Source organism: Rhipicephalus sanguineus, chromosome 7, assembly GCF_013339695.2.
Source record: "Rhipicephalus sanguineus isolate Rsan-2018 chromosome 7, BIME_Rsan_1.4, whole genome shotgun sequence".
NCBI lineage: Eukaryota > Metazoa > Arthropoda > Arachnida > Ixodida > Ixodidae > Rhipicephalus > Rhipicephalus sanguineus.
Window position 1 is genome coordinate 32532450 of NC_051182.1, and position 26101 is coordinate 32558550.

Consider the following 26101-nt stretch of genomic DNA (forward strand, 5'->3'; position numbering starts at 1 on the left):
TCAAACCAACGCCCTTACTTCTGCGCACATGGCCTGGGAGCGTCGGACCGGAAGAACCACCACCTACGCTATGGCGACCGCAAGCAGACCACGTCAAGCACATCGACAACTTCACAGAGGTACAATCGGCAGCAAGACCAGTGACCAAGCTCGACTGCATTATCAACGGCATTTATCTATTCCAGGGTGCATGCTGTTCACGAAGCTGAAAACACAGGCTTCAGAAAAGAGCCTGCCGTTTGAGCCTTGCTGCACAGTGCAAGTACGTCACACTGGAGCGGCGAATGATGAATAAGGGTATATGAAGGTACTCATATTGAAGGGATATGAAGGTACTCGATTGTACTCACCTGCACGAACATAATGACATGAGCGCGTGATGACGGCGATTCATATAGTCATTTCTACTGGCGAACCTCGACGGAGACAAACAGTAGCCCAGCCTGTTTGAGTTAATAATAACAGACCTACAACATCTATTCTAGTCTACTGCATTATGCTACTCTCGGCTTTATATGCTTCATTATCATTAAAATTTTTATGCCTACTTCGTAAAGCTACGCCTACCTGCTCCAGCTCCAATTTGTTTTGTGTTTTTTTTTTCTTTTATTAAACCTTTCAACTTTTCTGGCCACGACGATCTACTAGTTACCGATGCCAATGTTGTTTAGAGGCAGCGTGCAGAATATATTTTTTTAAATTCTGTCGGTGGTTAACTGTCTCTTCCGGCCTGTCCTTTAGCCATCTTAAGAAAGACTGCTTAAACAGAGAATCATCGCACACCTCTAATAATAATAGTTGGGATTTAACGTCCCAAAGCCACGACATGATTATGAGGGACGCAGATCGCGGGCTTATAAACAATTGGAAAGATTTCTGCAATGTCTGTTTAGCATGAACTTGTGCTACGCATCTTCAAAGAAGCCTGATCAACGTGTACAGATTTCATTGCCAGAAGGGCTACCTTTGACCAAAGACCGCCAAGTAAACCCCTGGGGTCAATGCATTCACGCCTGCAAAACGTTATCGAGAGTTATCGCTACTTTGTCTTTTCTCTTGGAACGGAGACGCAGTCGCGAGATAACGGCGTGGTCAAGGCGACTTGCCGCCACGTGCCATATTTTTGTCTCTGAGGAGGAGATGACGACAGCGGCCTACGGCAACAGGTTATTGATAACAATTCACTGATGTATAGTTTTTCCTCTCACGAGACGGAGCGAACGCTTCAGGAGATTCATCCCGTTCCAGAATCAGCGGAGATGAACATTGGGAGCCTGCAGCATTTGATCTCACATGTAAGTAATGGAAAGTATGTATAATACTTTCCATAACCGCCAAGTAAATCTCTGGGGTCAGTGCATTCATGCCTATAAAGCGTTATCGAGAGTATATGGTATTTAGTCTTTTCACTTGTAACACTCGCATGAAGGCTGGTCCGGCCGCAATGTTAGTTAATAAATTATTAGTTGTTTTCGTTTGTTAGCCGAGTATAGTTTCAATTGCAAATGTATATATATATATATATATATATATATATATATATATATATATATATATATATATATATATATATATATATATATATATATATATATATATATATATATATATATTAATGAGAACTAACATGACAATAATGCCAAGGAAAGTATAGGGGATGTTTTTAGTAGTAAATGTAAGGTAAACCTGAAGAAAGAAAAGTGGACGAAAAGATAGCTTGCCGCGGGCAGGGACCGAACCTGCGACCTTCGAATAACGCGTCCGATGTTCTACCAACTGAGCTACCGCGGCGGCCATCCCCCCGTCCACTTTATAGGGTATATATGTACATTTAAACGTGGGAGCGTCAGTCAGCGCCGCAAGTAGCCATGAAGGCGAGTGTGGAACACTCTTTTTCTGCCTGTTGGCGTCACGTAGCACGTGAACTTATTACGAGCTGGCAGCTGACCAATAATCCCTCGCATACTACCTGCAAGCATCAAGTCTGCCAGAACGAGGCCCTCGCTATGAATGAAGGAAAGAAGTGTTAATTTCAAGGGCTCGTTTTCTTTGTTATACACAGTATTGATGAGAATTAACAGACAATAATGCCAAGGAAATTATAGGGGATGTTTTTAGTAGTAAATGTAAGGTAAATGTGAAGAAAGAAAAGTGGACGAAAAGATAGCTTGCCGCAGGCAGGGACCGAACCTGCGACCTTCGAATAACGCGTCCGATGCTCTACCAACTGAGCTACCGCGGCGGCCATCCCCCCGTCCACTTTATAGGGTATATATGTACATTTAAACGTGGGAGCGTCAGTCAGCGCCGCCAGTAGACATGACGGCGAGTGTGGAACACTCTTTTTCTGCCTGTTGGCGTCACGTAGCACGTGAACTTATTACGAGCTGGCAGCTGACCAATAATCCCTCGCATACTACCTGCAAGCATCAAGTCTGCCAGAACGAGGCCCTCGCTATGAATGAAGGAAAGAAGTGTTAATTTCAAGGGCTCGTTTTCTTTGTTATACACAATATTAATGAGAACTAACAGACAATAATGCCAAGGAAAGTATAGGGGATGTTTTTAGTAGTAAATGTAAGGTAAATGTGAAGAAAGAAAAGTGGACGAAAAGATAGCTTGCCGCGGGCAGGGACCGAACCTGCGACCTTCGAATAACGCGTCCGATGCTCTACCAACTGAGCTACCGCGGCGGCCATCCCCCCGTCCACTTTATAGGGTATATATGTACATTTAAACGTGGGAGCGTCAGTCAGCGCCGCCAGTAGCCATGACGGCGAGTGTGGAACACTCTTTTTCTGCCTGTTGGCGTCACGTAGCACGTGAACTTATTACGAGCTGGCAGCTGACCAATAATCCCTCGCATACTACCTGCAAGCATCAAGTCTGCCAGAACGAGGCCCTCGCTATGAATGAAGGAAAGAAGTGTTAATTTCAAGGGCTCGTTTTCTTTGTTATACACAATATTAATGAGAACTAACAGACATCGGACGCGTTATTCGAAGGTCGCAGGTTCGGTCCCTGCCCGCGGCAAGCTATCTTTTCGTCCACTTTTCTTTCTTCACATTTACCTGACATTTACTACTAAAAACATCCCCTATACTTTCCTTGGCATTATTGTCGGTTAGTTCTCGTTAATATTGTGTATAACAAAGAAAACGAGCCCTTGAAATTAACACTTATTTCCTTCATTCATAGCGAGGGTCTCGTTCTGGCAGACTTGATGCTTGCAGGTAGTATGCGAGGGATTATTGGTCAGCTGCCAGCTCGTAATAAGTTCACGTGCTACGTGACGCCAACAGGCAGAAAAAGAGTGTTCCACACTCGCCGTCATGGCTACTGGCGGCGCTGACTGACGCTCCCACGTTTAAATGTACATATATACCCTATAAAGTGGAAGGGGGGATGGCCGCCGCGGTAGCTCAGTTGGTAGAGCATCGGACGCGTTATTCGGAGGTCGCAGGTTCGGTCCCTGCCCGCGGCAAGCTATCTTTTCGTCCACTTTTCTTTCTTCACATTTACCTTACATTTACTACTAAAAACATCCCCTATACTTTCCTTGGCATTATTGTCTGTTAGTTCTCATTAATATTGTGTATAACAAAGAAAACCAGCCCTTGAAATTAACAAATTAACACTTCTTTCCTTTATATATATATATATATATATATATATATATATATATATATATATATATATATTTCTTTGCACCGCTCAGCTTTCGGTGTATTGATCAGTATGTATGCTACACACCTTTTCCTCACACTTCTTGCTTTCCGCGCAAATATGAACTCACCGGCTGTCTCATTCTATCGAGTGCAGTTACCTTTACAAGTATACCCCAAGAGCAAGGCCTTCGCCACCGTCGCTAGCAATATTCAAGGCTACTTCACAGTAGTAATTTATGTTCCACACTGTTCGAGTGATATCCACAATGATTGCAGCTGATGGTGACAATGACCACAACGATGGTAATTATGGTGTCGACTAATGATGCGTGTACATAACACATAACGAAGAAAGGTACTGGACAGCAAAGCTTCATGATTTAAGTTGACACCGCAGCAGCTTGACCATTTCATAAAACAAACAAATTTATCTATTTCAGATTTCCGAATGGGGATCTCTGTGGACGTTGTTTACCACCTCGTTGACTATCATCATCGCTACAGTTCTTACGATTCAGAGCTTTTGTGCGAAGAGTGGAGACCAGAAAAACAAGCCTACGGCGCCCGGCCCTCGGGGAGTGCCCATTCTTGGCTACCTTCCATTCTTACGAAAACCCTATCACATCACCTTCACGGAGCTAAGCAAACAGTACGGACCCATAATAAGGTGGGTGCCATCTTTAATGGCCTCGTATTGCAGTTTAATAGACACAAAAGTTGATTAAAGTTGTATCATTGATATTTGGCATCAACATCTTGTTTGTTTATCGTATAACAAAGGCGAAAGTTATTGATTATAGTACGTAAAAAAAAGTTTTCGCGTGGCTGCCGAGTAGAGAGTGCGTATTCACAATTGCACGGCCGCTCGATGAAAAACACACGACCATGTGTTTTTCATCGAGCGGCCGTGACAATTGCATCTCCAGGTTGCTATCTGAATATCTTGGAATATAGTAGAGGCAAATAAGTGAGGAATGAAACATGGACGTCTGCAATCTGAAATTGGATTCATGAGCTTAACAGCGATTTAAGGGATCCTCAGAATTGATCGTTCTGCACTGCGTCAGTCGTACTTTCTTATGACCAAAGTGGAGCTGTATGCATGTCCCCGGCTACCGCACTTACGTTTAGATATAGTAACATACTGATGATCCGGGTTAAATGGCAGTATTTCATGTTTTAGTTTGTGCCATAGACAGGCAAGAGAAAATTTAAAGCAGGGGCGGAAATTCCCTCCCATTAGACGTGCTCTCGCATTCTGATACGCTGCGGCAGCGCCGCTTCCACCACTGGCGGCTGCCGGGTATCCTACTAGAAATAATTCACAAACAAAACATATCTTTCATGATGTCACTGGTGAGGCCACCAATAAAGGGAGGGGGCACGAAACTGAGAGGAGGAGGGTTGCCGCAGAAGCCCTCTTTGCCCACTTCGCATGCAAGCGGAATGTGTTCGTGCTATCTTGCTGGTCCGCCGCCCGTTCGGGCTACGCGGTCATTCGTTAAACTTAGTTAACCATCTCTTTAGTTTCGTTCGTGTGTTGTGAAGTTGACAAACTAAAGCTGACCGATTTCTCAATAAGACAAAGCTCGATCCACCCAGGTAAAATTTAAATCTGGTGTTTTAATCACATGTTTTGTACTAAAAAACAGAGACATACGGGTAGTCTGAAAGTGTCGATCTGCAAAAGCAGCTTTAATTCACAACTAAAATGTGCCATAAAGAGCAACTATATAAAACTCAGTATGTCCGTACTAATGCGAAAATTATTAACAATCACGAGCAGGCCACGTCGTGCTTGACTCATTCACGACTGTTATGACGGCGCCCATATTTTTCTCACAGAACTCGAGTACAAAATAAGACAGAAGGAGGTGGGGGGTGAGGATGGAGGCTTCAAGCGATGAGAAATCGTCGAACAGGGAGTGGCACTGGGGACGTTAATTCGGCAAGTTGACTTGTCTTCGTCAGGGCAGCAGCATTGCCTTGACGAAGGAAAGACCACTTGTCGAAACGTTGGCTCCAGCGACACTCCCTGTTCAACGATTTCTCAAAGCATCAGTGAGTCCACTGCATGTATTTTAGTGACAGTATTAGAAGTAAAGGCCCACGAAGTTTCAAACTGGCTACACGCATTTCTATGAACAGGAAGGAGCCTATAATTGCTTCACATCATTTGAACTACATGGAAAAAGTAAAAGATGAAGAAACTGTGTCGCCGAACTAACACACATTAACGTCTTTCATTAAACTTATATTGCTGGCAACATGTAGGCTGTCGTCATGACGAATCAGTCTAGCGACAGTGCGCTTATGTCAGTCCATTCAGGCTTGCAGAGAACTGGGTTTACTCATGTACTCATGCGAAATGAATACCTGCTCAAATAATGGAGCCAAATACTTGTGCTCCCCCGTTACTCACTAGGAAACCTGAAAAACCTTCGCGGAACTGGAAATCCCTGGGTTAACACACCACAGTGATGCCCCGATTTAGCCATCTTCGTCTAATACACGGTTCATCTCCTCGACGTGGCTCCCTGCGGCTTCTGTTCGATGCACGCCACATCAAGTGTTTTATCTTTCCAGTATTCATACTTGGTGCATGCTTGGTACGTCAACAGGGCGAGATAACCGAGCGCGATCCAACTTGTGATATCACTGAATTAGTAGCAAGGGTGAGCTGAGGCAAGCGCTACGAACGCCAGTCAACCAGTTCCCGCGCTTCGCCCAATTTAAAATTCACATAATAAGAAATAAAAAAGACAAACAAAAGAAGCGTTCTCTACAGTTCAATCAAATTTCTTTATTTGTAAGATCTCGTGAAACACAATAAATGCGAACATCCACATCAACCTCACTTTGTTCAAACAGATCTTTGGATGCCCGGCAACCGCTACGAGCGCGCATGTTCCATGAAACCGAAACTGGTGCTCAGTTTTCGGGGCCTGGTTAAAGAATGGCCAGCACGTGTGCTGGCTCTCAACGATCTTTTTACGAGGATCACATTGGTATAGACATGCATGTAAAACATTAGCAAAAAAATCGAAAAATAGCCTCACGTGCTCGCAAAAGCACGTACACGTGTTGTTATCACGTGGTGTATACGCATGCGCGTACTGTCGCGGTTATCACAGCGTACACGTGCCCTACTAGCACGTGTACGCTGTGATAACCGCGATAGGGTGCTCTGCGTTCATGTATACAATGTTTCTATTGGCGTATATGTCATACTTATTTCGATGGAGGCGAAATGCTTGAGGCCCGTGTACTTAAATTTAGGCGCACGTTAAAGGACGCTAAATGGTCAAAACTTTCGGAGCCCTCCACTGCGGCGTCCCTCACAATCATATCGAGGTATTTGGGCGTAAACCCCTAACAGTTATTAGTAGAAAGTGGATGTTACATTCACACGTCGGTGGTGACGAATGCTTTCATTCCAATCGCACTTCATTCAGAGCTGGTATCGGTAGAACCTGGCGTTTCACCGCCACTCTGCGCGCAAAATAGTGCACACTTGCCGGGAATGCCCCTCTGAAGGTGGTAGTGGTCCGAAGGTGGTCAGCCTTATATCATTCATGAGACATATGGCGGCGTCGTGCATTCTGCGGCGTCGTGAACACGAGTGGTACCAAAAGTGATGTGGGCAAATGCAGAGGGCGAAGTACGTGTACCACCGGGTGAGGTGTAAAAAGCTCCAGGAAGGGAAGGAAGGCAAATAAGAGAACTAAAGGTGATAATTAGCGCATAAGATTAATCAAGTGTGAATTGAGGAACAACATTAAAGGAATTACGGCGGATTGAAAGTTGAATCACATATGAATTACAGTTAATTACATCTCAATCGAATGTAAATATAAAGTGAATTAATTTAGTGAGTCTGTGGAAGGGCATCTAAATGTGAACTAACAGTGAATCAAGTGTTGAAGTGAACTTAAGTTATTAAAGGTCATTCAAATGTGTAATAATACTTCGCCGACCAAGTCTCGGCACGTAGAACCAGTGGCGATGTCTGTGAGCGCGCGGGAGAGCTCAAAGAAGTAAGAATGGAAACGACTGAGGACGTCAAAGTAATTTAATGAGTGTCTCGTGACAGCACTTTAGCGTTAGCTTGAGGGACGGTTCATTTTTCGCTTATGGCTGCAGTTTGGTGACTATGCTATACGTGAAGGCGTTCATAAAGGGTGGTATCGAACAGAAGGACACTTCATTAGACTCTGCGAAGCTCAGTATTGTACGCATTTGGGCTGGCTGGTTCATGATTGTGGGAAGAAAGACAGCGTTCTGGTCAGTGTCCTTTGTTCGAGCTATCGTTTATGTTTCTCTGGTTGCGCGGAGTTGTTTTTTCGATGCTCATCGCACCAGCGCAATCCCTAGCGCAATTCACTAGTGACTGACGGCAACATTGTACGATACCAGTCAACGTATTTCAAACTTTTTCAGCGTTCGGCTTGGCTGTAAGAACGTGCTGGTACTTAACGATTTCACATCCATCAAGGAAGGACACTCGAACCCTGACGTGCTGGATCGGCCCAGTGATTTTATATTTCGTCACCTTGGAATGGAAGGTTTGGCAACTTGTGTGGATATTTCATCTTTTACATCCGTTTGTTTACTTCACTTTGGAAGACGTAATTTTCTTTTCTGGACGAAAGGTGTCGCTTCAATCAACGGAGAGCGATGGAAAGTGAACCGGAGGTACTGCTTCCACGTGTTGAGAGACCTGGGCTTTGCAAAGAAGTCTATGGAAAAACACATCCAGGTGAGACTCTACCTTTGAGCATCACACGTAGTAGTAGCTTCACAGGAAATAATTTATAGAATGTGTGCGATGTTGCGCCATTGCTGTGTGTCATACCGAGTGGCAAAGAGCGGTGACGAGGAAGACGACGTAGTTTGGGGTCTGGTGCACTCGCAGACATTGTGCAGATACATTGCAAGTATGAATAATGCATGTTGCTGGGCGAGTCGGTCGTGCATAATTAAAACAATGTGTTTAATTACGCGCCCGTGCTCGTTCTCTTCTTGTCCGTGTCTCTTTTGCGCAACATCTTGTTTTAATTGCAAATATGCTTTGGCCTCTGTCTTCTTGCACGTAACGATATGAATCAAAAGCTAATGAATGTAATACTCAGTGCTGTCGGCAGAGTTTCATTGTCCCTAATATTTTGCATGTTCACGTTCCACTGTTTTTACTGGAGTTGAAAAAAAATTATTTGTGTTACAATCCCATTTCTCCTAACCACTCAAGCGACTGTTGTTTATGTAGTTAGAACGCAGAGGTGAGCTCAAGATTTATCAATTGATTAACGCTGATTTCTTAAAAAGGCCCAGGGCCATATTGTTCGATCTCGTCCACATAAAATTCAAGTAGTACTCTTTGCAGTGAAGTTAACGAGTTCATTAAAATCTCGTCGAAGAATCGCTTGAAGTTATCATTAAGGCCAATTCTTAAAAGTTTTCTGGAGTAAAGAGAGAATGTGCGTTGACAATAATGAGATGAATTTTGTTGCCTTCCTCCACTGAAACCCCAATATTAGTTCTTTACAGTACATTTTGTTTAAATAAGCTCTCATGAGTGCAAGGGTCAAAACGAAGAATAATTATCTTTTACGTATAAGACTTAAGCACATACGTTTTTTTTTTTATTTGTAGAACAACTCTCGCGGAACAACATTCGCAGTTGCCATGAATGGGTTCTCTCTCTCGCGTGCTGAATTCACGATGAAAGCCGCGATAATATGCGTCACCGTACCGCAGGCCTTAAATATTTTATTAAGTTACCCGATAAGTACATCCATGTAAGTGCGCGGGAGGTGTCATTCGATCAAACATTTTATTCACTGCAGATTCAGTCGGTTAAGTGGAATTCAATGTTGTGCAAGCTGCTCCATGCTTGAAGTGACGTACCAACGACAAAAACTGAAGGACGAAAAAAGAGCGGAAAGAGCGCCGACTTGCAACTGAGTTTATTACGCTGAAATACCCAAGAATGTTTTTCAGCAGGAATCATATGCACATCAAGTGCTCTACGCCTTCAAACAACAACGTTATCTATGCGCAAACAGATAGGTACAAACAGAGATTCATGCGCTGCGCCGTTGGCGCTAAGTGCGAGATACCCCACGAGCTGCGGGGGAGCCAATCACCCCAAACTAGACATTGTACCAATGACCGATTAGGGAGCACCATTTATCGATGAAAAACGGAACAGGCCCTCATTTGCCCTTCCGTTGCGTTTCGCGTGGCTGCGTGCCTCAGTTTTGGGACAAACGTCTGCTGGGCGGGAGCCGGGACTCACTGGGGCGTGTATTTCTCGAAGATTATTTCATCGAGAAAAAGGGTGATGCCTGTCGTTTCCACAGACTTATTGCACAATAATGAATGCCAATTTTTAGATCCTCGTCAATGATCTCGTTTTTTTTTTTGTTGTTGTTGTCTTGGTCACCTATCTGTCTGTACGTATAGATGACGTTGTTCGCACGTGTAGCCTACTTGGTGCGCATGTTATCTGGCTGTATATATCCTTGGGTGTTTTAGTGTAATAAACTCATTCGCAAGTCGGCGCTGTCTGCGTCCTTTCTTCTTCATTTTTACTGTGCTGTATTTTGCCCCGGCACCTCATTTCCTTCGGCTGATCTTTATTAACAACGCTATAATTATCACTACAGCGAGGAAACTTGTTCGCCGACTTCAGAGATCCAATAATAATGGTCCCAACATTTCGGGAACTATGTTTCTAAAGGGCCCCTAAACCACATCCGATATTTTTTTAACATTTCAAGTAAACACGCCTATCGAGTTCAGGCTGCCGACGCGACCAACAATGCCGAGCGCGCCAGCGCTACGAGCCACGGGCGCGCCACGAAATAAAACACGCGCGCTCTCTTCTCTTCCTTCTCGCACGCCGAGGAGGAGCACTCTGTGAGGAGGAGGGACGAGCCGACTAACGGAGCGTAGCGAAGGGAAAAGCGAAGTGAGCGGGGACCGCTTCTGGATAATCAAACGCGTGTAACTCCGCTATTGCGGCACCGTTTCGAATTATTCTCGCGTCTACGTGCTCCTTGCAGAATCGTGCAGAACTGCAACATCACGATTAAATTTCAACCTCTGGGTGGTTTAGCCCTTTAAACGCCGTGGACTAGGGGTTTAAGAAGAGCGAGATGCATTGAGCTTTGTACGAATTGAACCTCCTGCATAATAAATTTGTCATCATTTAACTTCATTTTGCAGTGTACTATCGCATATGATCACTTTGCTGAAGGCACTACCATATTCAATGAGTCGTTCGACGTGACGCTTCCCGCGAACCACGTCAAAAGTAGAATTTTTCTTTGCTCAACATGGACATAACTGAAAACGAATTTGTATTATATTTCTAGCCTGAGATTTGATTGTACTCATGCAAAAACGGTGCATGAATGGCTTCACAATAAATAGATATTTAATTACAAAGTAATTAGGAACGATTACTACAACAGACAAGTTGACGTATTACGACATTATTTTTGTTCCAATATAATATCGAGTGCCTTGAAATAACGTTGTACCGATTTGACGCACTTACAGACGGTTCTTCATGGGTGGCGTATGAAAGGGTTAGGGGCCCGCCTTTAACGTGTTTCTGTAAGAAACAACTTCGTAGAAATTAAACCTAAGCTGTCGCTCCCAAACTTGTTTTCTTTCCTGTTATATCTGATATTCTTTGAAATGGTTCAGTGCAGATGATCTTAAAGATAATAATAATTACCCTGTATTTCACCCCACGGTAGGAGGAGGCGCAGTGCTTTATGGCTGTGCTTGCATCAGGCAAGGAAGAGCCAGTGTTGGTGGCCCATACGCTCGCATCCAGCGTAGCTAACAGCATGTCAGCGCTCATATTCGGCGAACGCTACGACCTGGGCGATCCGAAGGGTCGCGACGTCGAGAGAATGCTGACCAAGTTGCTGCGCGAAGCGCACTTCTTATCCATCGCGGATTTTCTGCCAGCCCTTCGCTTCGTGGCAACGCGCCTGCCAACCACGAAGTTGTACGCCATGAAATCTATCCTGCACGAGCTGAGCAGGTTCATCAGGTGAGCTCACACGAAGCTTGAGTATTTTAACATGAAGTGTTTTATGCCGGGGTCCACCAAGACTCCACTGACGGAAATACGTCAGTGAAGTCTTGGTGAGGTCAGTGAAGTCTGACGTATTTCCGTGACAGAAATAGGTCAGTAAAATACAGATGACAAAAAAACAGGCGAAAAAGTTTAGTCGATTTGGATTCCCAGGAAGTCGAACCCACCTCTCGGTACGTGACGATAGGTGTCGGGCGCTCTACCCACTGCACTACCGACGTTCGTGCATGAGGCCTCACAAACGCGCCTTATATCTCTCACACCTCCTGTCACAGTGACCTTGGTTGGCGGGGGGCGGTGTCACCGTCTGGGATCGGTGAAGTGCTGCATCATGACACTAACGAGCGCCGACAGGGAGCGCTTCGGTAGTCTCAGCTTTCGATGCAGCGAGAAACACGCCAGCGGGACGCGGGAAGTCTTCCCGCGTTCAAGGCTCAAGCTAGGAACTTTGCCTCTCGCATTACTCAAGCACTGTGTCGTACATGCATGAGCACAGGCGTAGGTTACCCTATTACTGGGTAGTGCACACCTTGGCGTTTCTCTGCTCAAATGGCGACGCTTTGAATGAGTGCATATCGAGCACCAGTGTTATGTGCTTGTTGATATCATATTTGGGCTGGATTCAGCATATGATGTGTCCAGGTGCACGTTAACTAGTTCAGCTACCACAAGGGTTAAATCACGATATTTGGCGTTAGTCGTCGGGACGGAGATGTTTCACTAGGCGTCAATGTGGGTGCATTAACTTCAATTGGCGCTATAGCTGCCAAACACAAAGAGGCATTGTGCAAGCTCTGATACGTCAATTTACTATAAACAATTCACTATACTCCAGTGAAGGCACGATTCACTTACCTGTTATACTGATTCCTATGACGGAGATTTCAACCATGTTTTTTTATCCATGAACAAAACATTACACTCGAGCACAAGTACCAAAAATACGCCAGAAAAGAAGAACACGGGAATGGAATGACAACTTCTTGTCAGTGACTGCCCAAGAATATTTGATAGTATCTTGTGTGTCGCGCCTCCTTAGTTCGTACTAATGCAATAGCGTTAAAGAGCCCGTGTCACATAAATTGCGGTGTGGGCGGCATTCTCTGTGAGAGAAAAAAATGGCAGCCATTCGGCTCTGTGAAGGCGGATGACCAGTGAAGCTGTTTAGCAGAGGACACAGAAGTGAAACACCGGAAGCCAGTTTGGTAGCGAAGGCCAGGTTGTGAGCGTGCCCATCGGTGTTCAAACCAATGTGCAGAGTCTACCGCGACACATCGACGAAGACATCGCATTCGAGGTGCACATTAGGCGACGTTTGCTCGCCAAGCGCACCTGCAAGACCGCATTCTCCGCTTCGAGACAGGCGTCGTCCTGTCTTGCTTGCCGCATGCGCGTGGCTTTTCGTATATGATATTCATTGGTGCTTCTCGCCTGCCGGCGCCTACTTCTTTCTTTATGAGTAAGCTTCACTGCAGCACACAACGTGGGAAAGCCAGCTTACAGAAACCAAGCTTACAGTGATCAAATACCAGCTTACAGAAACCAAGCTTACAGCGATTCCTTTAAATACCAGCTTACAAAACCCAAGCTTACAGCGATCCCTTTCAAGTCGACTTCACTTCTAAAATGAATGTATTGCTGCGAAGTCATTTTCGGAGGGGCAATGTAAGCCGTTTTATGTCAAAATGTGAATGCCCATAGGACCTGTATCATTATTTTATTACTCGTTCGTTGTTGCCCCGAGGCGCGAGCGTGTGTGTCCTGGCAGAGTGCGTCCTGAGTGGATGACTACCGCCACCTCGGAGACCCTGAGGAAACTAGCCACTTGCCCACGGACTGGAAAAACGCACGGACCCATAGCTATATACCGCATCGCTGTAAAATCGGCGTTGCCCGTGAGGGAAAAATCCCCGTCAATGCAAAGCACAGAAATGAGCGTTCAAGCAGTAATCGAACTCAGGCATTCTGCGTGGGAGCCAATTATTGCACCACAGAGTGACGCCTGCGCTTGGCGCTGCTTTGGAAAAAGACCCTATACAGGTAGCGTGCAGAACGAAGGGTCACATTAACAGACCTAATATTTTGTGGTAAAACGTAGAATCGCAGCAGGCGTCACACCATGTGAATTTCGTAACCAGTGAGTCCTTTAAACCATCCCACACGTTACAAAAGGCTCAGCACTGGCTTAGCATCATCATGAACCAGAGCATCAATAAAGTCTGCGGCTACGTAGGTACGCGTATGCCTTACAGACGCGTAGTGGGTACTTCGCTACTTCGCAAAATGGTGAATAACGGCGTAGCAGGCACCTCGCAAATATAGTTCGAGTAGACGCCGTAGAAGAGTTGAGAACGGCAGATGTCACGCGCACAGACGCTCCTTTCCTCTCGGCGCGGCTGAGGTATCTGCCTAGAAGCGAAGCACGACATCCGAATGAGAAGGCGATGCGAAAGAGGCCGAAAACGTTATCGCGTTGCAACGCATCCCTCCATTTTTCTTCTTTAGCGCTGTTCCTCTCGCTATCAATATTCGATGGGGAAGCGCCACCTGTCTGTTCAACACCATGCTTTCCGTCACGTAGCCACTCGTATTTCTCTGGGTTGTACACTTCCAAGCCTAAAAAGGGACGAGAATATACAGAAAAAAGTACTGAGAAATATGGTGTAAAGAAATATAGTAGAGTAATTTGAAGGGACCTCTGCAACAAAGTAAACGAAATCGCGGGAGCTTGCAACGAACACTCAACGTAATCATTAACACAACAGGAAAGCGCCTCGCTATGTGCGAAGACATAAAGAAGAGCTAGCAGGGATGCACTAAAAATCTATTTAAAGGGGCCCTGCAAGACTTTTCCAAGTAACCATCGAATGATCGAATTACTGCATTAAAAGAGCCTTAGGAATCGACCGCCGCAAGAATTTTTAGAATCCGTCAAGTACGAACGCAGTTAGAGATTTTTCGCACGCTGTAATTGCTTTCTCTCTTCTCTGTTGAGATTTCTTTCTTCTCTGTTGCAGGGAAGGTAGCGGGATCGAATCCCGGCCGCGGCGGCTGCATTTTCGATGGAGGCGAAAATGTTTGAGGCCCGTGTACTTAGTTAGATTTAGGTGCACGTTAAAGAACCCCAGGTGGTCGAAATTTCCGGAGCCCTCCACTACGGCGTCTCTCATAATCATATCGTGGTTTTGGGACGTTAAACCCTAGATATTATTATTCTTATTATCTCTGTTGCAGGGTCCTTTAAAGGGCCCACTCCAAGTTCAGACGCGAGAGAGTTGTTTCCTTCTCGCCTTCACTACGTTTAGTACAGGCGCTATCTCCTCCTCCTCTCCACTTATGGCGTCATAAAAAACGTGAACAATGTCGGCATTAAGCGTGGATTCTATCAGTAATTCGCGCACTTCGGCCACACGTTGTTCTCACCGAACAGCACAAAAAGAAGTGAAATAAGTTCTATAGCATGTTCTATAGCAATTTCTTTAGCATTTTCTGTTAGTTTTGTGTCATTCTGTTTAAACATTATTCTAAATTTTCTTGCACTATTTCTGTATAATACTACCACGTTTCATTTTCGTTCATGTATTGTAACTCACTCCCCTCTACAATGCCTCGATGATTCAGGGTATTCAAAATAAATAAATAGAAAGCTGATATCTCTCGTATATGAACCAATCGAGAGCTTATTTTCTCGTGACGCCACGGGAACAGTTTTCTGGCGTCGCGAGCTGTGCCGAAAAGACAGAAAACACCAGGAGAGATTAGTGCGCTAGTCCTTTGTGTTCTCATAGGTTGTTTAGAGGCCCTTTAAAAAAACTGTAACTGAGGAAGGGCCCTGCGCAGACTTCGATTATGAATTAGAACCAACAATTTTAGGTGAATCAAGATGGGCTATACAGCAACTGCACCTACCGGTAAATCGAGTTGGTCGGACAACAACCCTATAGAACGCAGTACACTTGTACCAGTGTCAATCGCGGTCATCACTATAAACTATTTCAGCAAATCTGGAAGACAGCAAACTTCTTATCGGGCGAACCTGCGCCCACCGAAGTAACGCTCACAGCACAACGACGGCGGCGAGCGCAGTCGTTGATCGTCATTAACCTAATTAGCGGATGAAACGGGTGACCATTTATACGTGTGGCATCCCACATTCAAGCATTGTCACTGGTGCTCACGTAAGTTCCAGAGAAAACTCTACTCGCGTCAAGTGCGCGATCTAATTAGAATGTTCGAAAACACTCGTGGAAGTTCCATTCTGGCATGCTCAGCGCCGAGCGATAGCACTTGTAAGAGCTTTAGCCAGTGACACATGGTCAGAATAAATAATATCTGGGTTTTAACGTCCCAAAACCACGATATGACACACGGTCAGAGTGAACAGAAAAACAAGCACGCTTGTTAATGCTATATAGCAAGCGTCTATGTCATGTTCTTTCTGCCTTGTACTCTATAATAATAATAATAATAATAATAATAATAATAATAATAATAATAATAATAATAATAATAATAATAATAATAATATCTGGGGTTTAACGTCTCAAAACCACGATATGATTATGAGAGACGCCGTAGTGGAGGGCTCCGGAGATTTCGACCACCTGGGGTTCTTTAACGTCCACCTAAATCTAAGTACACGGGCCTCAAACATTCTAGCCTCCATCGAAAATGCAGCCGCGGCGGCCGGGATTCGATCCCGCGACCTCTGCCTTGTACTCGGTCTCCGTGCTTACGAAGTTTCGTCGTTTATAGAAAACCCAAGTAATTCGTATATCTTCTGTTACAGCAATGAAGTGCGTCACCGGGAAGATACGGAGGAGCACATCGAGAATGATTTCATAGACGGATACCTGGGGAAGATCAAAGAAGACAAAGGGAGAGAATCCCACTTCAGCAGTGAGTGCGCATCATAACTACTACAAGTGACGTAGCGCGAAATCGTTAGTTAGGGTAGTTAGGAATGGAGGCATAGGACATTTCGTGCGTTCCTTATTTTGCCAGAGCAGACGGTCGATGAATTAAAAATTCTCTTGCCAACGCCTCTGAAGTATTTAAACGGCTGTCGTACGGGTCGGCGAGAATCAACCGTTTTTTGTTTCTTTTTATTCAATGTAAGAAAATAAATGTTAATCTCTAGCCATGGTATCTCTATGTCGTCATTCTAAAGAAGGCCCATATGAAGCTGCGTTAGATGCAGACTACAGGCTCTTACAAGCGTGGAAGCCCGGGCAACGTGATCATAGTACATGACGCTAGTGTGAACATCGCCGAATCGACCTAATAAAGGACAGTAAGCGAATGGAAAAAACCCTTTCTTTATTTTTTCGCCATTGCCTAAGTCGATTCATCATGTAATAGTTCTTGCTATAAAATGTCTGTAACAAATAGAGTGTACTGTCTATGATTACTTTGTTTAACATTTCGAAGGTCATACAGTACACCAACTGAGTGAACTGACCTACGTACGCGTGTGAAAAAAAAAAATCAGTTTCGCTGCTTGGGCGAAGCAATGAATACGATAGCAACAAATTATAGTAACGCTAGCAGCTAACTCTTTTGGATCCGATCTCGCGTAACTCTACAAAGCGTTGCTTTAAGCGAATACGGCCGCTCCAGGGAGCGATGCGGTTTTCGTGCTGTCCGTGGTCTCAATGCGAAGTGAGCGTTAAGAGCACAGCACGTATACGGGCAGTGATGTCTGTAGAGATAGCGCGCGCCAGTGCTCGCGACCACGCCTTAATAATCAGTTTGCAGTTGCTGCTCACTGCACCTCCCCCCCCGTCAGCGCCCTTTCATGCACCTTCGCCCAACGAAAGACGGACGAGGCGTTGCCTCTCTGCTTGAGGAGCCATCGTAGGCAAGCCTCGCATGCGGGGCGATAACATGTGCGACATAACACTTCGTGCGACGGAAATGGCCGGCTCGTTTCATATCTGCTTCAGCCGCGTTCGTCCCCAGCTCTCGCGCGCTTTACTAGCGCGTAGAGCATGCGATACGCGGGACGGTGTTATCGATTTGGAATTTATACGGAACACGGCGGCGACGGCAAAAACCCTCCGAGTGTGTCCATATAATTGCGATCGCAATAATAAGCTTTCCGTCGCAGTTCCAACGCTCGTGGGCAGCACGATCAACTTCTACAGCGCATCCACCAACACCGTGCGAAGTGCCGTCCTGTGGAACCTGTACATCGCGGCCAGCGACCCGGACGGTCAGCAAGCGCGCGTACAGCGCGAAATCGACGCAGCGATTGGACGCAAGACGGCGCCCGCCTGGGAAGACAGGCGTCGCACGCCGTTTACAATGGCGTGCATTCTGGAGGCGCTACGCTGGAGGACCACGTCCCCTCTCGGCCTGCAGAGGGCGTAAGTGTATCCATGGAAAGCATTTCCGATCATATCGAGAACTGCGGCACCGGTAAACGTGTTAAGCTGTGTCGGCGTCGATAGACGCAGATCTCCGTGGTAGATAGATAACAGGAAAAGCTGTATCCCTCCCCCTCCGAAAGCTTGCTGCGCCTAACGTGGTCTTGCACTGCCTCTAAGATCGGAGGCATCGCAAGGTTTCTGCACGTCGCCTCGTTTTTCACTACCTCCGTGATCGACCCACCCTTGAACAAGCGACGATGTCATATGATGACGTCATATGGTGGCGCCATGATGCGATCTGATTTTTTTGCATCACTTGTGTTGACGCCGACGCCGCGGACGGTCAATAATCGCGTTTCATGAGGCGTCTAAGGCTTTCGCCTCAATAAAGGCAGGATCGAGAACCCTAAAAGCGCTCAGGTGGATGCCCTGTGTTGGAGGAGAGCAACGAGCAGATCAAAAGAAGACAAATAATAAACTTCAAAAGGAGTGAGCGTTGGGCGAGTTGGTACTACATTACTACTAAAAACTGCGCAAAATAAACAGGGACAAGTGAGACACAGTTGCTAGTCTGCGATTGTGCGTGTGTCTCACTTGTACCTGTTTATTTTGCGCAGTTTTTAGTAGTAACAAATAATAAGAGAGTACGCAATAAACTCACGCTTGCGCGAAGACAGCTATAGACGGAAATGTTTGAAAATGCAAGCGTTGTCTTCACAGTGGCGCTTTCCCCAAGTAGCCTTATGTATGTACGAGCATTGCGCTAAACGCCCTTCAACATATTGTCACACTGTAATGATGCCGAAGAGGTATACTCTCAAAACTATGTCAAAAATATAAATCATAATGGTAGAGGCTTAGTAGTGATATCAAGCAAAAATGAGAATCATCAATAACATGGATGACCTATTTATTGTCCACCGTGTATAAGATCTGCCCAGCAAATAGCAATTAAGGTATAGTCTTCACAGTACGGAGCGATACTCAAAGTGGTACTACGATGCCGAAGAGCGCAAGCGTCCTTCGAGAGCGAAGTTGTGATTGTGCAATGCGCACATGAAGCCCGGTTTGGGAGCTAGGTTCAAACATGGAAGTAAACAGCGCAAAAATCAAGACGACGCACGCAGGAAGAAAAGACAAGAACAGGCGCTGACTTTCAACTAAGCTTCTTTAATCAGGAGTAAACATATAAACATCGCACCGCCGAAACGGTGCATGCGCAAAGAACATTTGCCTCTTCCCATTTATCACTGCGTTGCCGCCAGTGTGAGTGTACGCCCGTTTTTGGTTCCACTACAATTTTGCACAAACACAGAAGCCAGGAAGCACGTGAACTTGTTGAGGCCGCACACATCTCTAAACTGTCGCAAGCATGTGTCAGCCAGGCGTCGGTGACACTGCATGATAAGGAATTTGCATATCTTGGAATAAGATGAGACATGTGGCATGTGTTTGCTTTGGTTTTTCAGCGAGGGAAGAGGCAAATGTTCTTTGCGCATGCGCCGTTTCGGCGGTGCGATGTTTATATGTTTACTCCTGATTAAAGAAGCTTAGTTCAAAGTCAGCGCCTGTTCTTGTCTTTTCTTCCTGTGTGCGTCGTCTTGATTTTTGCGCTGTTTACTTCCATGGATCCATACCAACTGGCCCCGCTATCTACACTCCTAGGTTTAAACCACTGTATAGCGTTCGTACAGCCAAACCCGACTATATCAAATTTGCCTAGATCCTTTATATCGAACTATACTCTCGAACACGACAATGCTTTAACGTCAATGCACAGGGAAATCTATACGGTTACATCGAACAAATATCGCCGTAACATTTCATGCATCGAACATCAGACAGCACGGAGAAGAAATTGGCTTTTCCAAGATGTTGGGTTTTTGTCACGGAAGGGGACTATCGGCACGCATTGGGGAGAGCTAGCGATTAGAGTTACTGCATATGCTACCGTTAGGTAGCAGAGTTGCGCATCTGTCTTCCAAACGCCGCTAGCAACCATGCATTGCGGAGAGGCTGACGCTCGGGCTAATTTTTGTATTTCTCTACGCCGCCGCTGGAGCGAATTGGATTGACACCAGACATCGACTGTGAGGTTTAATCACCGTTCTTCGACACGCCAAATATGGCGATCGGCGACACGGTAGGAATGTCTCCTGCAAAAGCATAGAGCGGCTTCGCCGCATAGCTGTGGTTGCTTGCCAGACCTATGCGCAATTCTGCTAGCTAAAGGTAGCATATACAGTAACTCTACTAGCTATGTGATTCGGAGGGCGCCGCGCGGAGTGAACAGAAACTACCGCTTGTCATCACGTGCTTTCTCCCATGATTCCTCGTCGTCGCGCCCGTAGGGAACCCAAGCTCAAGTTTGCGGCGCGACGACAGCGCCGCGCCAGCCGCGCTGCGGCTCTGTCGGAAAACACTGAACCGTCGCGCGGCCGACTCAGCCCCTTTCACGGTAGCGGTAGAGCGGTAGCGCACGTGCGCTCGCGTTCTTCTCTCGGTGCGGGTAACTGTGGGGCCGTCAGCTCAGCACGTTGAACCGAGAGGCTTGCTGTGCGAAGCTGCGCATTTCCACGATGGCAGAAGCGACCCCGCGGAAGCGCAAGCGTGGTCCGAAGTATTGCGGTTTAGTGGCCAGCCACAACAGTGCAGACAAGGCACACGATTCACGTGTTAAACTGTATCGGTTCCCGGGCGTGTCGCACGAGAAATAAAGGCGGCAAGCGTGGATAGCTGACAGCGCTGTCTCGCCTTCTATTTTGGCTGTCTGAGTTCATCGCTTTCGTTCGTTCCGACTACCTGAATCGGTAAGTAACGGGGCGCATGCACGCAGCGACTACAGTAATGATTACTCGCTGTCTTCTCGCATTGTTAAAGTCCAGTTACGGTTGTAGGTGAAGCAACTTTGTGTTTTGATTCCCCGTGTTCGTGAGACCTACCCGTCGTTGTTGAACGTTCACATTCGCGTTATACCGTTAGCGTTGCGCGGTTGGTTGAATTCAACTGAACTCCGCACATTGTCAGAAGTTCGGCGCCTGCATTTCACGCGTCGGGAAGGCTGCTTTATCACGCCGGAACGGACGTCTGTGCATTTTCAGTAACCTTTGACATCGTTCTGCAGGTTTGCTTTGTTTTTGTCACTTTATTGGGGTGATATATATTTAAGCCGCTAAATATAACTGGCACTTCATACATGCTTTGCAATTGCAACCTTGAATTAACCACTTTCTGACTTTGTGCGATTTTCTAGCCGCGTTCGCGCAACAGGTTTTATACGCGTGTCAAGTCGATATCATAAAAACAGACTGCAAGCATGACGCGAGAGCCGAAAAAACGAGGCGAGCAGTTCATCTTGCTTCACAGTGGTTGAAGCTCAGCTAGCTGCCTCGCGTCTTAATCGGCGGATGATTCTCCAGCGGCACGGAGGACTTGACTCTAACCTTCTCAGGAAGCAGTGCCATGGCCGTATAATCTTTTTTTCGCACGTCGCAAACGTTTGTTCACGAAAGTACACGGCTGCTACTGTAAGCATGTCATATCAAAACAACAATCATATGATTCGTAGTCCACGCCGCAGAACATCGAGAGCGTGTACGGCTTCATATCGGAGTGCATGTGGACCATTAGTCATCTTTAACGTGACAGAATGAGACTTACCTCGAGGTATACGTCCTACACGGTGTAATCGCGTCTTGGGAAATGCATTTCGCTTTGAGTCGGGCGTGGTTGTCGTCGATCGTCTGCTCTTCACCGTTAACGTGATTGACGAGCTTTCCTCATTTTATCAAGTTCGCTTTGCGGAAGTGCCAGTCAAGCTTGAAGATCCTTTTGAAGCCGCACTGCACGCGGTACATTGTGAGACGCCGCAAGTGCACCGCGAGAGCTCTGCACGTGCACGGAAGCGAGCGGCAACGCGGTGGCGAGAAGGGAAAGCGCTCGCTGATCACGCCCCAGTTTCTCTTTTTCTGCCAGAGATGGCGCTGCCTGTCAAGAGCAGCAGCGCCGCTAAGCGTTGCTTGGGAAGCCTGTAGGCCTGCCATGCACGGTCACTTTCCGCGATGGTCGGCTCCCTTTGTTAACTACTGCCGTGAAACGGAAGAACCTGCCGTTCTCCGCCAAGTATGGGATAATCAACACAGCCAAACGTCGAGAAAAGAATTCTGACGTAGAGCACGTAGAGCATCCCAAGAAGCACGCTCAGACTCAGTACGGTTGCAGAACAAAGCCGACCTAAGAACCAAGGCGGACTAGAGGCTTCCAGCGCCCGACGAGTTCGCACAGCAGCGCATTATGATGTTGAGGCGCAGTTCACTTCGATACCGTATTTCCTCGCGTATAACTCGCATCTGCATATAACCCTTACCCCCAAATATAAACTATGGGGGAAAAAACATCGCCCAGGCGCATTGACGTCAAGCCGTCTCGTTAGCAATACCGTAAAGCTGCACCGTGAAGCAAACTTGCGCACCAAAATTGGTAATTAAAATTTGGTAAATTCTTTAAACGTTTTATATGAAATTGTACAACATTTAAAACTAATTCCCGCATTTTTACGAGTTCGATATATGCAGGTTCGGCTGTACCTTCGTTTGGCATTCCGAGTACGCTTAGCACATTTCGAATCATAGAGCTTCCTGCAGTCAAGGTATATTGGGGATAATGAGCATTTAAACCATGCTGCTTGGGTATCCGAAATAATGGAAAATGCACAAAGATGACAACTATGCATGCACGCCGGCTTGTTGATGCATCTTTCTCAGAGATAGGGCGATGGGAAACGATGGTACATTGAATTCGGTGAAGAGTGCATTCAAGCCATAGCCAAAGAGCTTTCGCCCTTACTCTGTCGTAAAATAATAATATCTCAGATTTTACGTGTAAAAACCACGATATGATCATGAGAGACGTCGTAGTGGAGGGCTCCAAAATTTCAACCATCTGGTCTTCTTTAACGCGCACTGACGTCGCAGAGTACACGGGCGTCTAGCAGTTCGCCTCCATCGAAATGCGTCTGCCATAAAATCCTCAACGCACGACCTTACATTGGTTTACACGAACTTCCGTGATCGCTTAAGCTATGTAGTAAACTATGTCCAACGCAAAAGCAAGTGAACCAATTTGTCATCTTTTTTAAGATCAACAATTAATTTGTGTCTTAGTAGGCACGGCGCTACTTGTTCGTTTATACAAACAGCGCACAATGGCTGGCGCACACTGACAATTGCAACGTGCATCTTTGCATTACACAGAGCAGGTCGCGACACGGTAATCTGCGGGTATGACGTTCCTGCCGGCACCATGGTGATCGCAAACCTGTGGAACCTTCACAACGACCCTGCCTACTGGCCCGAGCCGTCCAAGTATGACCCCACGCGGTTTCTCAATGCTGACGGCACCGAGGTGAATGACAAGCCGGCGGCGTTCCTCCCTTTTGGAACCGGTAAGCCAGAGCATGAGCGATATTTTATAAATGAATTCAAATAGTTGTAACTTTGTTTCTTAACCAATGCATGCTGTAAGGCGCCAGCTTGTGACGAGCCCCGTGCTCTCAATGAAGCTCACGGAACTGAACATTGCCATGCCCTTTGAGACACGACGTCCTCGTTTGTAAACGCGGCAAGGAAGAGATACGAACACTAAGCTAATGCCAAATTAAGCACTCTTGTTACATAACGTTCTTTTATATCGCTTCTAAGTGAAATATTTTGCTACGCATGATCGACTTGGCGAAGGCAGTACCATAGGAGTGCTGTTTCTTGGGCGAGTTGGCTAGAGCGCTTCCGTCTGTGTGTCCGTGTGTCTTCCTCTAGTCCGTGTCTACTAGCGCTACCCTTCCAGGCAGTACCATGTTTAACGAGACATCGGACGTGGGAACTTTGGGCAGGAATTTCGAAATCATTTTTTTAGCTTTTTAGGAACGCTTGCCGCCAGAAGATAATTTTAAATGCGAATGCATTTCTTAGTCGGGGGTTGTCCTGCGTCCCTGGCCGGCGTGCGCACAGGTGTTATCTCTCCGCGCGCGCTCCTCCTCGCCCCTAGCAACAGCTGCGCCGCTCCTAGCAACCGGAGCAGGTGGTGAGCGGCGGAGGGTAAGGGAGAGGAGGAGCGCGCGGGCGTGTGATGGCGCTCGCATCGCGGAGCAGCGGAGGGTAAGGGAGAGGAGGAGTGTACCCGGTGAGGGCGCTCGCATCGCGGAGCTCGCTCGGCGGAGAGAGAGCTCGGGCGCTCCTCCTCTCCGCGCTCGGACCTATATATATCATGCAGGGAGCGTGCGCTTTGGTGTCTTGATAGCGATGGAAGTCGGTGAAGTCGAATCTCTCGCGGCAACGATACCACTAGGACGAAGTGTAACACAATGCAACTCGAGCATTACGCCTCTACGTGCACACTCTCGTCTCTCTTCATTAATTAATCGCACACTCATCGGGTGCACCCAAATGCATTCGCATTTCCTCACGATCCCCTTCGGGGAGGTGCGGGGGAATTTTTTTTCATTTGATTTCAGTAAGTCCTTCAATTCGTTTTATGAAAGACATACTGCATGACTGCCTGTACAATAATTACATAATTACTTGCGTTGTAATTGCAATTAATTGATGTAAAATGTAATATAATTCGTTCTAACACTTCTCGTTGCTTTAAACTGGACCTCCAGAACCTTGCCATCAAATTATGTAAATTTCAGGCATTTACAGACAGTCGACCATCATGAGTGTCGCAAAGGGTAAATTCGATATTTGAACGCTATGAGAGGAAAAAAATTCGGCAGATCCCACGCAAGGTGGCAATCGGTGTAATGCGAAGCAGCCACCAAACAGCCGCATACATCGCCTTATTTGTCTTTGAGGCAAATGAAGTCCTTCATGCCATGACATCTAGTCCACTATATATCGCATCTTTTTATCGCATGCATGTGTGCATGTACAATGTGGTATATACCACGCTAATGAAACGTATATTTCAACACGCAACACGCAACAACGTAACGCATCTAATGCACGACCTGTCATTTATGTTCGTCATGCGCTCATGCCATGCCGTACCACTTTTGGTATTTATCCAGATAACAAAACAGCCAGAAGTGCACCAAGACAGTGTCACGTAAATCATGCCATACATGACATACATGTTATGATTTGAATGTTAGGGTCTGTCGTTTGTGTTCACCATACAGTCACGTCGCGGAATACAAATTTTGGTCTATATCAAGCTAGCGAAACGGCTGAGAGCACACCATGACCGTCGCATGTCAGTCATGGCGTAAATGACATGCATGTTACGATTTTCATGCTACCACCTGCAATTTATGTTCCTCGAACAGTTACGTCACGCAATACCAATTTTGGTGTATATCAAGTTAGCGAACTGGTCGTGAGCGCACAATGAGCGTGGCATGTAATACATGACATACATGTCATGATTGTCATCTTACCACCTGTCAAATATGTTTGTCGTAGTTACCTCACGCAATACTAGTTTTGGTGTATATGAAGCTAACGAACATGCCGCGAGCGCACTATGAGCGTGGCAAGTAAATCATGCCCTGCATGACATACGTGTCATGATTGCCATGTTACTACCTGTCATTCATGTACGGCATGCAGTCACGTCACTCAATACCAAATTTGGTGCATGTCAAGCTAGAGAAACGGCCGCGAGCGCACCATGAGCGTGGCATGTAAATCATGCCATACATGACATGAATGTCATGATTTTCATGTTACCACTTGTCACGTATGTTCTTCATAAAGAAATGTTTTCTCATGCGAATTTTAGCATATATCCATCCAAACAGCCGCGAGCGTCCCGAGACCATTTCAAGTAACTGATGCTCCTCCTGATGCTGTACATGACATGCGTGTCATGATTTGCACGTTAGGACCTGTCATTTATGTTCGTCATACACTCTTGTCACGCCATACCAATTTTGGTTTATATCAAAC

The 26101-nt window shown here is 46.2% G+C and overlaps 1 protein-coding gene across 1 annotated transcript in view; it reads left to right on the top strand.

The window, feature by feature from the left end:
• Window positions 1–1259: 1259 nt before the first annotated feature.
• LOC119398598 (cytochrome P450 2H2) overlaps window positions 1260–26101 on the top strand; it is a 28849-nt gene continuing 4007 nt past the window's right edge. The window contains exons 1-8 of the mRNA XM_049417360.1: window positions 1260–1295; window positions 4187–4335; window positions 8109–8233; window positions 8321–8427; window positions 11438–11742; window positions 16574–16683; window positions 17894–18152; window positions 23408–23598. Of these exons, the coding sequence (XP_049273317.1) occupies window positions 1260–1295; window positions 4187–4335; window positions 8109–8233; window positions 8321–8427; window positions 11438–11742; window positions 16574–16683; window positions 17894–18152; window positions 23408–23598 (1282 nt within the window). The remainder of the gene's footprint in view (window positions 1296–4186; window positions 4336–8108; window positions 8234–8320; window positions 8428–11437; window positions 11743–16573; window positions 16684–17893; window positions 18153–23407; window positions 23599–26101) is intronic.